Consider the following 12,607-nt stretch of genomic DNA (forward strand, 5'->3'; position numbering starts at 1 on the left):
AAGAGAGAGTAAGAAGAGGAACAAGAGGGAGGGAGGAAGGGAAGTCCAAAAAAAGACAGAGAGAGAGAGAGAGAGAGAGAGAGAGAGAGAGAGCGAGAGAGGGGAGTCAGAGAGCAGAGATACATGTGGCTGTGGAGGGAGTGATCTGGTTATGGAGGGGGACAAATTCTCAGGTAAGACAGCCCAGATGAGTTTTCTCTTATCTGTTTTGTAAAGTTCGTCAAATCGGCGTTTCCCTCTCTGATCGAGTGTCTTTTTCTGTAGCAGCCTGCTTCTGTTTCTCCATCCACGGTATTTTCCACTCTCTCATTCTGTCCTGTTTGCTGACTGCATGTTTTCTTTGGGGTTTGGGAGCTGCAGCTCTGCTGGGTTTGTGTTGCAGCTTAGCGGAGCTGTTTTTGGTTTATCTTGTCTTTATCTGTTTGCAGGCTTCTCTGTGTCTGTTTGAGCTCCCTTTGTCTCATTGTTTCCAGTTAAAATACTTTTGTTTTTTTTACAGGTTGCTGCTCAGCCACAACCTCTTTTCCTTTTCCAAACTCCGTCCGCCTGGCTTTTACACATTACATTTTATTTAACTGCGGAAAAGTAAAGCAGGAACACTTTCTGTCGGACAGAAAATAGCCGATTTCTTGGACGTTTCTCTTCCTCTCTGTGTGTGTCTCTCCCATTCTTCTGTGGTGTGAAAACAGGAAAGAGCTCTGTTTGAACAGTACTACTCTTGTCCCTTGTGGCTCTGATCCCACTCCGGCCATCAGTCAGTCCCTCCTTTAGCTAACAGGACAGAGAAAAGTCTGCTTCAGTCCACACCAGCAAAGAGTTGGCCCACTTTGCAAACAAAAATCTGTCACATTTTTGCCCCTTTGATGTTGTTGCCCCTGTTGGATTTTTTTATTTATTATTATTGATAGGAGTTTGGTTTTGGTGTGTGTGTGTGTGTGTGTGTGTGTGTGTGTGTGTGTGTGTGTGTGTGTGTGTGTGTTAACATTGTGCTAAAGTCATTAGTGAGGCGATGCTGTCTGCGTCTTAATGGTATTTTTATGAGTGTGTAAGCGTTGTTAAATCGCTCTCTCTCTCGCTCAAGTGGCTGCAGCGGCGTGGTTGTGTTTCTGTGAACCAGCATGGCTTGTAGCACCTACACGCTTTGTGAAATCTGGATGTAGGTGAGACCGTTTACAAGTGTATGTGTGTTTGGGTGTGTGACTCTCTCTCTCTCTCTCTCTCTCTCTCTCTCTCTCTCGGCCCCTTGTCTCCAGGTGCTTCCTCCAGGGAGCTGTTACGCTCTCAGCAGGACATGCTGTGTTGTATATTTCTTTATGAATGAATGTTGACTTGTCTATTTGTGCACTTATACTTTCTGGTGCGTTTGTGTCACAGTGTTTCCTGGTGGCACTTGAAAGCACCACGGGTTAAGCATCTCTTGAAGCCCAATAAGAGTGAAGACCACAAACTGATCTCAGACTTGCTGACAGAAATTAATAACTCATGTTCTCTTAAAAAGGAACAAAGATAATCCGTCATCTGTATCAGTTGTAAGAATGTAAAAACTTGGACCAATGTCTGCCACGAGGTACCAATCTGATGAACCAATCAGGCGCCTCCCTGTCTCCCTGCTCGCTCTCTACCTCTTGCGTGCTCTAGCCCACACTCAAAGAGCGTCACCGATGACGGAGTTTATACTGTGAGTTTACTTACCGCTGAATGAGACATGAGACGACGTAGTTTCTACACAATGAAAGCAATGATCTGAGGTCCACTTCTGGAGCAATGGCGTTCATGCATGTAAGTGAGGGGCGTGGCTTTTGAGGGAGCACAGAGGGGGGGGGGGGGGGTAAGTGCAGATGGAGCACTGAGGGAATGCTACTTTCAGAATCATGCTAGTTTTCTAAAATGACCAACCCTGCCTTAAAAGCCTCATTATAGAGAGGATAAGTGAACACAGTCGAGTCTTTAGAGGGTTTAAAGGCGTTTTCAGAATCAGCTGTTTGAACAGAGGGCTTTAAAAACAAAAGCAGAATCACTCTCTTTGTGTTGTTGACGCCGCTGGGTTTATAAATCTCTCCTCGTGGCAAACCTCCGGCGAGATTCCCTTCAATGAGTCACGGTCTTTAGCATCCTCTTGCTATCAGGAATAATAATAATTTAATTAAACTTGTCCTTGTAAGAATACCTCTCAGCTGCCTTCCTCATATCGATTCACTTCTTCCTGCTAATCCCCCCCCGTGCAAAGCTCTCTTTGTTTCCTGTGTTTTTTCTCACATGAGTCACGGTGACGAACGGAAACTGTCCACCGGCCGCTCTGAGATTCTGAATAAAGGTGGTGCTGACGTGTCCCGTTGGTTCCAGTCACAGCGAGGTCAGCTCATGATGTTTGAGGGAAAGGCTGTGTGATACGGGGGCGAGACCGACACCTCAGGTCGTGATTTATGCAGCGTTCATCAGCTCATTTATCTAACTGCTATAAACAAAACTTTAAAGTTAAATATGCTTCAACTTATCATTGTTACATTTCAACATCGGGACACAATTTTTAACATTTTACTTTTTCTTCCTTTCACCCACCAAAAAAACCTCCAATATTACCCTACTCCTCAACAACTTGTAGTTTATACTGTATATGGAGACATATTCACATAGCTACTCATTTGACTTATGTGTTGAACATTTGGAACACTTTTGCAGAATTTCCAGAGGAAAAAAAAAAAGGTGGAAAAAACATTTAACCCCCAATTTAGAGTGTCTGTACAAATTAACCGCAGCCAGCAGGGATGGAAATCTCAGGAATGAGACTTTGAGGTGTATCTATTATCTTATTCTCTGTCATAAAAAAATATTTAATGCAGTTTTTCTTCTTTTAAAGGACCCTTTAGAATGACCCCATTTGGACCAAGGACCCCTCATTAATCAAAATCATCAAGGGGTCCTGATCTGACTCATATTCTTAGATGTTTTGTGACAGAAAGTCATACCTGACCTCTTTGTGTTATTTATTGCTATATTATAATCAAATTAAACTGGTAGCGTAGTGGTTAGTGCCTGCGCCCCATTGCAGAGGCTGGTCCTCCAAGTGGGCCTCCCGGGTTCGATTCCAACCTGTGGCTCCTTTTCTGCGTGTCATTCCCCACTCTCTCTCTCTCCCTGATTTCTGACTCCACTGTCCTGTCTCTAAATAAAGACACAAACAGCCCCAAAATAAATCTTTAAAAAAAAACAAAAAAAAACTGGTAGGTACCCCTCTGAACCAGTACAGAGACCCCTGGTGGTTTCTTATCCCCACTTTGATAACACATGTTTTAATACATTCAGTCAAAGAAGTCAACAACACCCGAACCTGTGCTGAGACTTGTCTGCAAAATATGTAAAATACACTTTCACCACTAGGTGGAGATGTAGAGTTGAGAAATTAAAAATATTTATACTTCTGTGTCAGCCTCTCTCTCTCGCTGCAATGTTTCACTTTGACTTGTTTCTAATGTTACCCTCTTTAAGCTTAAGAAGATGTATGTTGATATATTGATCATATTTTGATTTGATTCTTCAGCAGATTATTTATTATGTATCGTTGATGCAGATAAAGTCGTTACATTTAAAGAAAGGGAGAGTGAGGGACAGAAAGAGGCCTCGAGAGATTCATGTAGGATGAAGGACAGCTGCTCTCTGTATTTACAGAGCCATGCCATCCTGTGTGTGAGGTAACACACACACACACACACACACACACACACACACATACACAATCACGCACATGAAGGCAGCCGCATGTGTGCAGACAGTCGATACATTCACTCAAACATGCAGGCCCTGCTTACCGTAAAGAAAACCACAGGGCAAGAGTAACTGAGTGGGTATGCCAGTTTTTGTGTGTGTGTGTGTGTGTGTGTGTGTGTGTGTGTGTGTGTGTGTGTGTGTGTGTGTGTGTGTGTGTGTGTGTGTGTGTGTGTGTGTGTGTTTGTGTGTATATGTGTGTGTATATGTGTGTGTGTGTGTGTGTGCAGTCCAGCCATGTCTCCAACAGGTGCTGTGTTTGATTAAAGTGAGCAGAGCCTGGCCGGGTGCTGCTGTGAAACATTTGGTTTAGAGCAGCTGCTGTCACTACAGCTGTGCATAAACTTTAGCCGGAGCTTATACACCGTGTGGGCTTCGGGGGGCCACACGAGGGGGGTTTCACGTGCAGAGCATTGTAGCCTTCATTGTGAGAGTAACTGTATGTGAGCACCACAGAATGAAGTCCATGTGGCATCATCCATTTTTTTTTGTTGACTGCCTTTTTTTAAAGGCTCGAGTTCCACACGTTTGCTTTCACTTTGGTTTTTCAGAACCAGAGTCGACCATGTTTGGCCGAGGGGGTGGAGCTAGGAAAAAAAAGGGAGTTATGGAAAAATGTCAAGTTATCCAAAATGTACGATCTCTCCTCCATGTGGCTTGTTTGTGTCCTGGTGAATATCATTTGCAACAACACAAAAATGTTTGCAGCTTTGTGTTCACTGAATCCCTCCAGCTGTGTAAGTGTTTAGTTTTCTTTTGTCTTCAAACATTTTTTTTTTTTTTTTACATTTTGGACTCTCAGCCGTCCTTACAGCGCGGCTGACTCTCGCCTTTTGTTCCCACAGTTAAGTGAAAGCACCGCTCTGTTCTATGCCGTAGTGAAAGCCAGGCTCTTTCTGGGTATGTTTACAGTACCAGAACTGCTGATTCCATTAGTCATGCTAAGCCTGCTCTCTTTCTGTGTCTCTGCGATTCTGTCTTTCTCACACAGCAGGTAGAAATCTTCCTGCTTTGCCTCGTTTCCATTAAAGCCATGGGGGGGGGGGGTCAGTGCCACTTTACATCTATCTTTCTTCCCCTCTCCCTGGGGAGGGAACTGGCACACCTTTCCCCACCTTTCCTCTCCCCTCCTTCATGTCTCCTCCCTCCCTTCCCTCCGCTCCTCTCGGACGTCCTGAGCCAGGTAAAGCTGCTTATTGTGGAGGTTGCCATGTAAACAGAGCAGCGGTAACCATCCAGCCGCATCCAAAATACACACACACATGTGCAAAGAACGCATGCGAGCGATGCACACACTCGCCAACACACGACACACACTCATTCTGACCTCTTCCAGATGGCTCATGAGATGCAGCCTGACTCACGGTGATCGTCTGCATCCAAGCCGACAAAGCTTTGTGTTGTTTTAGGGTGAACTCAGCAGGATGTTGGAGTTTCCTCTGATCCTGGTGATGTTTGACATAACGGTGACTGTCTGAACCTGACATAATCTGCTCATTATTCACCTCATGAAACGGGATTACAACACTCTTTAAACATGTTTAACTTCTTCACAATAACTTCAATCATGAAACCTTCTGAAAAATGTGTATAAACTAGACTTCCAAGTTGATTTATTGTAAGTTCCCCCAGATATTTTCAAATGATGTTCCATAAACTAATCTTGGCATAGACATTCTTTTATCACATTTTTCACACATGCACTCTTGAAAAAAGTCTATCTAATAACAGTCTGCGCCTGAAATCTTGCTGTTTTGCCCGTTCACACAAGTCCCTCACAGAGAGAGACTTTCACTCGAGGGCGGTATGGCGTGGAGTCTCAGGAGGCAGGTAAAAAAAGGATGACTTGGTCTCAGTCTCTCTCAGTGCAGGGAGGCATGTAGGCCTGCTGCTGTCTTTGTGTGTATCCTAGTTGCCCTGGCATTGCTCCAGAAATTGCCGCCCTTGCCTCTCGTCCGTTTACAGACGTTCTCCTCTTCAGCTCTCATGAGGGGCTCTTTACAGTTTAGGTGGTCTGGGTTTCTTTAGACAGTAAGCGGTTTCTGTGTCGCTTCAGTTGTATCCCAGTAAAGTGCAATATGAAACCAGTAGCTGCCAAATCATATAATAAGAGCTTCATGAGTTGGAATTAATAGGAATTTGTTATCGTCACTCTTTTTTCATAAAGAGCACCACTGGGATGACTTATGTTAGATGAATGTACAGAAAGCCTCTTTTTCTCCTCGGGATGAAGTTTATGAAGTTACAGTTTGGGTTAAAGCTGCAGGAATAGCAGGAGATTTAGTAAGTATCTAAAGGTTTTTTTGGGGAAAATTGTTTCAATTTGAATTTAAAATATTGTCCGACGAGAAAGTTTCTGAAAACCTCTCTGGTCTTGAGTTTGATTTGGACGTGGTGAAACTCAGATATTTACGACCAAATGTGTTCAATAAACTCAGCATTAACAATCATTTGGCTGGTTACAATCAGATCAAGGGAAGTTTGTGAGTGTTCATTAATGACCGCGGATGTCGAGTGTTGGCGGCTGTCTATTTTAACCTACAAGAGTTTAGTTCGGGCCAGTGATGATCTATTTTCAGTAGCTGGTGTTCAACATGAGGGCGTTGATATAGCACTAAGGTGATATGACCATCGTTTAACAGACTTTGAATGCGTACGCTAAGAGCTAACTAAGATACAGATAGGAAAACATTTGTAGGTCATCACTTAGGACCGGTTGAACGAATCATTTTCAGATTGCTGTTTCCTCCTCTGTGTCTGACTCAGAGACCTAAACCAAATTCCAACTTCTGTTGCTTTAAATGGAAGATGACACAGCACTAAAGTTTACCAGAAAGAAGAGTCAGATCAGTGGAACTCAGCAGCACTAATATTGTCCTTATATAACCTTTCACAGTTTGGACATTAAGGCCATTATCTGCATGCTTCAGACAGTTTGATCTGCTGATGTCAGATGAAACTGTTTTCATTGCCGTGGATCACAAACTGCGTCACTATTTTAAGATTTTCTTCAGGACTAAAAAGCATTCTGCTCTTCTCTCAGGGTGACAGTTGTTTCTGCAGATCGGATCAGTGCTGTCTGGGCTTGCTGGGACTTGCAGCGATATGCAGTGGAAGTGTACTCTTACGTTTGTGTGTGTATGTGTGTGTGTGCTGGGCCCAGTGCATGCTTCATATTTTTGCATGCATCTGCTGCACACACACACATCTGCTGTCAGTGTGTGCGCACATGCATGCAGCTCAGTGTGTGCCAGGGAGCGCAGGAATCTGACACACATGGCGGGACACACTGTGTGGGTTGAGGGTGTGTCTGGAGTAAGATTCCCTCCATGTCTCCCATCTTCATCTGCTCAAGATCACATTTCTGTATACTCTAACACTGCTTACACTAACACTGTTGCCTATAGTGACAGGTTTTATTTATAGGAGTTACGCTGCCCCCTGCTGGAGAACATGGGTTGATACTTTACAGAAGCACGCTGAAAGTTTGAATAGGTGTGTACATTTAGAATGAACAAGAAGACTTGTGAGCAGGACATTAAATCTCTGCCATCTTCAGGAGAAACTGCTTTAAGACTTCTTTCTTATTTTGGATTTTTGGGAAAGTATCTTCTTTTAAACTCTGCATTTATGAGCCTGTGCTCTCATGCACATGTGCATCTCAGCATGGTAAACATGCCTAAATCAACACAAATGCAAACTTAGAGTCCAATGTAAGCAACACGCTGGCAGTCGGATGTGCAGAATTTCAGTCCCAAAGTCTTTATGATGAATCACATGTGGGACGTGCGTCTGTCTCTCTACAGGTTGAATAATTGATCACTGGTTTAATCCAAATCATTTTTCATATCGCTCTACGTGCTATCATCTCCCCAAACACATTTCCCAGATCATTAACTTCTCAGTTTCACTCAGGTGCTGTGAGTCTCCCCTGGCTGCCTTCATATTTTCAAACAGCATTTCTTCTGATGAGCATTTTGTGAGAAGAGAGTCTGTTACTGCTGACTTTATGACCACTGTTTAATGGTTCATCTCAGTGAAAATGCCACTAGGACTGGTTTACTGCCTCTAGCCTGTGGCTGGTTACGGTTGAAGTTGCCTCCGTGTCACTTCTGACATCAGAGAGAGAAAACAAGAAACACAGGAAGATGTTACCTTTACAAAATCATCAGCCAATCGAACACATGAATGTCAAATAACAAGACTTTTTCAACCAAGTACGCATTTTAAAGAACGCTCAGATATTTTAAAGTGCACCCATACTAAACTAAAAGTTATTTTTTCTAAAGGTTGTGTCCAACTTTCCAATGTGGGAAATAGAGAAATCCACGCTGGAATTCACAAATAAGTAAGCGGTTAAGTTTCAGATAACTGAAGGATTACCCGCAGGTGTTCTGTACATGATTTCTGTGCTGTGATTTCCATCTGACAGTAAAAAAAACCCAGTAAATTCATTTTGGTCATGATCTGTTTTCAAGATGTGGAAACAGAAGATTCCTGAAATCAGACAATCGGACTCAGTTTCTCTGACCTTTTATTTAGAGATAGGAGAGTGGATAGAGTCTGAAATCAGAGATAGAGAGTGGAGAATAACATGTTGGAAAGGAGCCACAGGTTGGATTTGAACCGGGGCCGCCCGCTTGGAGGACTATAGCCTCTGCACATGGGGCGCACACACTAACCACTACACTATGCAATAGCGTTATAACTCTGGTAACTCGAGTTTTAAGCCCAAAGATGAAATAAAGAGTATTTAATTAGATCTCAATAAAAAGCTTTCTTGTAACAGTCAAGAGCAAAACAGTTTGAAACCAAGTTTTTTCTGTATTGGTAGACAGACAAGAACTGATTCCCTTGACGTATGAAATATCATCGATCTTAAATGTCACTTTTCACAGTATGGAGAGCTCCAGTTCACACACAGGGTGTCGAGGAAGAAGGCAAATGCACTAAATCAGTTTCTAAAAGACAGTGTTTTTTAATGTTTTTTTGAGGCAGGAAGAACGTGTGCATCATCATTCATCAGTAGAAATGTTGTGTGAATGGTGCGTTATTAACACACATTTACTGTAGATGCAGGCCTCCACTAACGACCACATCCGTTTGACTTCTCTCTCCCAAGCACAGTGACACACACACACACACACACACACACACACACACACACACACACACACACACACTGACCCACGCCCGTGTCCTCCCCCTCACACACACAAAGCCTCATTCACATGGTCATTAAGTCATTAGGCTACTTATTTATTGATGTCTGCCTCCAGAGCGAACGAACATGTCAGACGATCTACTGACCGTCTGTGTGAGCCTGTCCTGACCATATTAGTTCATAGTTTGATTCTGTGGCTCCTCTCTGGATTTATTTATCTATAACTCCAACTTTTCACTCCTCCTGATCTGAGAGTTTACAGTGAGACTTTGATTTATGATGCTGATCTGACCAGATTCAGAGGAAAGCTTTAAAATTAAATCTCAGTTCAAGCTTATCCCTCCCCTTGAGTGTGTGTTATTCATGTGATCGAGCCTACAGGAAGTGTGTTTGAATGTCAGCATGCGTATAATTTGACCAGCCCTGTAAAAAAAAAAAAAGGAGCTTTCACAGAGTCTGAGGGGAAGGCTGAGGGGAGAAGGGGAGGGAGGAATGGAGGGAAGGAGAAAAGGGGGGGAGGGAAGATAGTGAGCTGAAGATACAGAGAGAGGCAGGGAGAGAGAGAGAGAGAGAGCGAGAGAGGGAGGGAGGGAGGGTTGGGGGTCGAAATCGCTCGCTCATTCCAAAGTGTGGAAGTTGAGAAGGAGGAGAAGAGAAAAATAAGTTGCTGCTTTAAGGAAGAGAGAGAGAGAGACAGAGAGAGAGAGAGAGAGAGAGAGAGAGAGAGAGAGAGAGAGAGAGAGAGAGAGAGAGAGGAGTCAGAGCTCCGGTTTGGATCAGTGAGCTTGTTTTTTTTTTTCTCACTCCCCTCCTCTCCTCTCCTCTCTCCTGCACGGGCTCCTAATTTGGGATTTGTTTGAAAGCGGGACTTCGCCCCTGGAAGACTTTTTTTTCCTAGCTGGGGAAAGGGAACCCAGCTCCCTCTCTCTGAGATTACACACACACCCTCCTGCACATACACACCCGCTCCCCAAAATGTCTGATTCCAGTGTCAACGCTCACTTGGAGGGGATCATATCAGACTTTGAAGGTTAGTTGTCTCTCTCTCTCTCTCTCTCTCGTAAGCTCTGCTGCTCCTCTGCTTCTCAGCGTGTCACTCTGAGGAGCAGAGGCTCTCTCTAACCCTGCCATGAGGACACTATAGATGGTTTCCACATGTTTGATTGGAACGGAGCAGATCTGGAAAAAGTGAAGAAAGAAAGTGTGAAAGAGTGTGAAGGGGAAGGCTGACGTCGGCATCGAGCTGTGGTGTTTTGAAAGTGTGGGATCATGCTTAAAGTGTTGCTTTTTAACTTCTCTTGAACTTTTGTCAAGGTCCACGAGTGTGTGTTTTTAATCAGGCTGGAAAAACAAGAGGAACGCACGATATTGTCACGATACGATATGATACTATCCGAGGTATGACACGATATGATATAATACATGCATATGTTTACATTTTTCAGCAATTATTAGAATCAGTTTTTGCAGCAAAACTGGATACATGAAGCAGATTATAATGATCACACTGTCTGCTTTTAAAGTTGCACACACACATGACACACTGAACTTATACAGTCTACATTTCACCCAAAGTATATATACAAATAAGTCTGTAATAATCTGCAATACGAGTCGTCGTTTGTGTTTTGTATCTGGTGGGAATATAGAAGCAAGACGCTACAATGTTATCCAGTGCTAATATACAAAAAAATAACTGGGATGCTTTCTGTTTGGATAACAAATATTAGGACATGACATGCTGCATTTTTGCAGCAAAATGTGATTGTCAGAGCAGATTTTAATGCCCAGGAGGGTCATCAAAACATGTCATGTCTGCTGCATGCTCCTGACAAAGTAAACACAAACGTGTGCACTGCTGTACGATCACAGGTCTATGAGTGTGTGTTTTGCACCTGGTGGGAATCACTCGTGGCAAGATGATACAACGTTATCCCGATGCTACGATGCAAAACAATATCAGGAGGTTTTTTTTGAACAACTTTTGATGCCAAAAACTGTGATTCACAGCATGTTGTTGCAGTAGAGAGTGATTGTCAGAGCAGGTTTTAATGACCAACGCTTTAATAAAAACCTACTTTTAAAGTTGCAACAGTGAATATTTACACACACTTAATGCAAACATTATGTCCTCCACCTTTAGTTTGTTATGCATCGTCATGTTTGCAGGAGAGAAAATGTGCATTAGGAAGAAAGTGTGCAACTGATTCAGCCTCTTCTTAGAACCATCTGCATGATAGAGAGGAGATATAAACGTGTGTGTGTGTTTCCTGTATGTTGAATCAGGAGACAGCAACTGACCTCACAGCTGTGGGGGGAACACCTGGCACCCCCCCCCCCCCCCCCCCCCACCCCTCTTCTCCTCCTCCTTTTCATCTCTCTGCCCCTGGCCCACAGATTCCCTCTGTCATCCCCTCTCCTCCCACTCTTCCTCCTCCTCCATCCTCCGGCTCTGCTGCCCTCTTTCTCTCTCTCTCTCTCTCTCTCTCTCAGCAGCTCGTCCGTCCTCGGCCCCTCTCCCCTTCTCTTGCTGCTGGAGGACTCGGAGAGGAAAGAGGGCAGATGGGTGAGGTGGTGGTGGGGGTGGTGGGGGTTGACAGCCCCCACACCTCTCCCCCAAGTTGCTGTCTATCTGACTTATCTGTCTCCCGTCTCTCACAAACACACGGCCATTAGGGACGCATCCGCACTTGTCCGGGGCTGCCCCTCTGTCAACACCAGTTTGCTTGTGGTATGTACGCTGAATCTCTGCCTGTCCTTTAGGTCTTTACGTTGACGGCTTACACAGAGCAGCGGAGCACAAAGATAAGTGGCATTCAGGAGAAAAAGGTGTGCTTTAACCAGTCATGCTGTTAGCCAGCCTCGCTCATGTGTAACACAAACATAAAGGAGTGCTGTTGTCGTTGTCAGCGGTGTGTGCTACCTTTGTGTCACCACCATGTAACATGATGTACGTATGCTCCTGTGGGGAGTACAGCAAGGCACAAGACACAGCAGGGTGTGAGTCAGTTTGTTTTCATTATTTTTAACCAGTGAGGAAAATATAAAAACGTAGGTGCAGGTGGTGGTCTTCAGGCACATCATCCGTCACTTCCATTTCATCAGAAGATGGAAGAAAAACATTTAAGTTCTTTTGGAGTGGTGAAAACCACATGTTGATCTGCAGTCAGGAGAATTCTTTATTTGATCTCTCCTACCTTTTTAAAAAGCTTGCCAGAGAGGAAATAGTATTAAAATAAATCTGTTGCAGGTTTTTCCTGTGCGTGTACAAGAGCAACAAATGTCCATAAAATGCGACATGTGACTGAAAGTGAAGTTAGCATTCAGCAAAACAAGAGATGACCTTATTTCATGTCTTTATTTTTATACTTTATTGGTGAAATGTGTTAGTGCAGGTGTGTGTGTGACTGAGGTATATTCAGTACCCTAGAGAGGGACAAAGAAAGTAAAGTCATTTGATTCGTTGTCACCTCTGAGTGGGAGTCGGTCTGTGGGTACTGGAAGCTGATGACGCCCCTGAGGTTGATGACCTCAGCTGTGACTTCATCCTCTCAAACCGACACAGCTCATTGACCGGGACGCTGGGCTTTCCGGTCAGCACAAAGAAAACACACACAGTCATACAGTGTCGTCTTTTACAGCTCCTCAAATGAGGTCTCTTGTGCTTCCTACTCAGTTGAA

At 43.9% G+C, this 12,607-nt stretch overlaps 1 protein-coding gene across 3 annotated transcripts in view; it reads left to right on the forward strand.

Annotated features, from left to right (window-relative positions):
- LOC132995435 (septin-9-like) overlaps positions 1 to 12,607 on the forward strand; it is a 90,837-nt gene that overhangs the window by 16,383 nt on the left and 61,847 nt on the right. Inside the window, exon 1 of one of the 3 annotated variants that reach the window (XM_061065422.1) lies at positions 1 to 173. This exon is cut by the window's left edge and continues 116 nt beyond it. The exons of 1 other annotated variant lie outside the window; for it this stretch is intronic. In XM_061065422.1, the coding sequence (XP_060921405.1) occupies positions 152 to 173 (22 nt within the window). In that variant the 5' untranslated portion in view covers positions 1 to 151. Of the gene's footprint in view, positions 174 to 9,657; positions 9,957 to 12,607 lie in introns of those variants that run through there. One more of the 3 variants, XM_061065420.1, reaches the window with a different exon arrangement.

The sequence above is a fragment of the Labrus mixtus genome, chromosome 20, assembly GCF_963584025.1.
Source record: "Labrus mixtus chromosome 20, fLabMix1.1, whole genome shotgun sequence".
In the NCBI taxonomy this organism is placed as follows: Eukaryota; Metazoa; Chordata; class Actinopteri; order Labriformes; family Labridae; genus Labrus; species Labrus mixtus.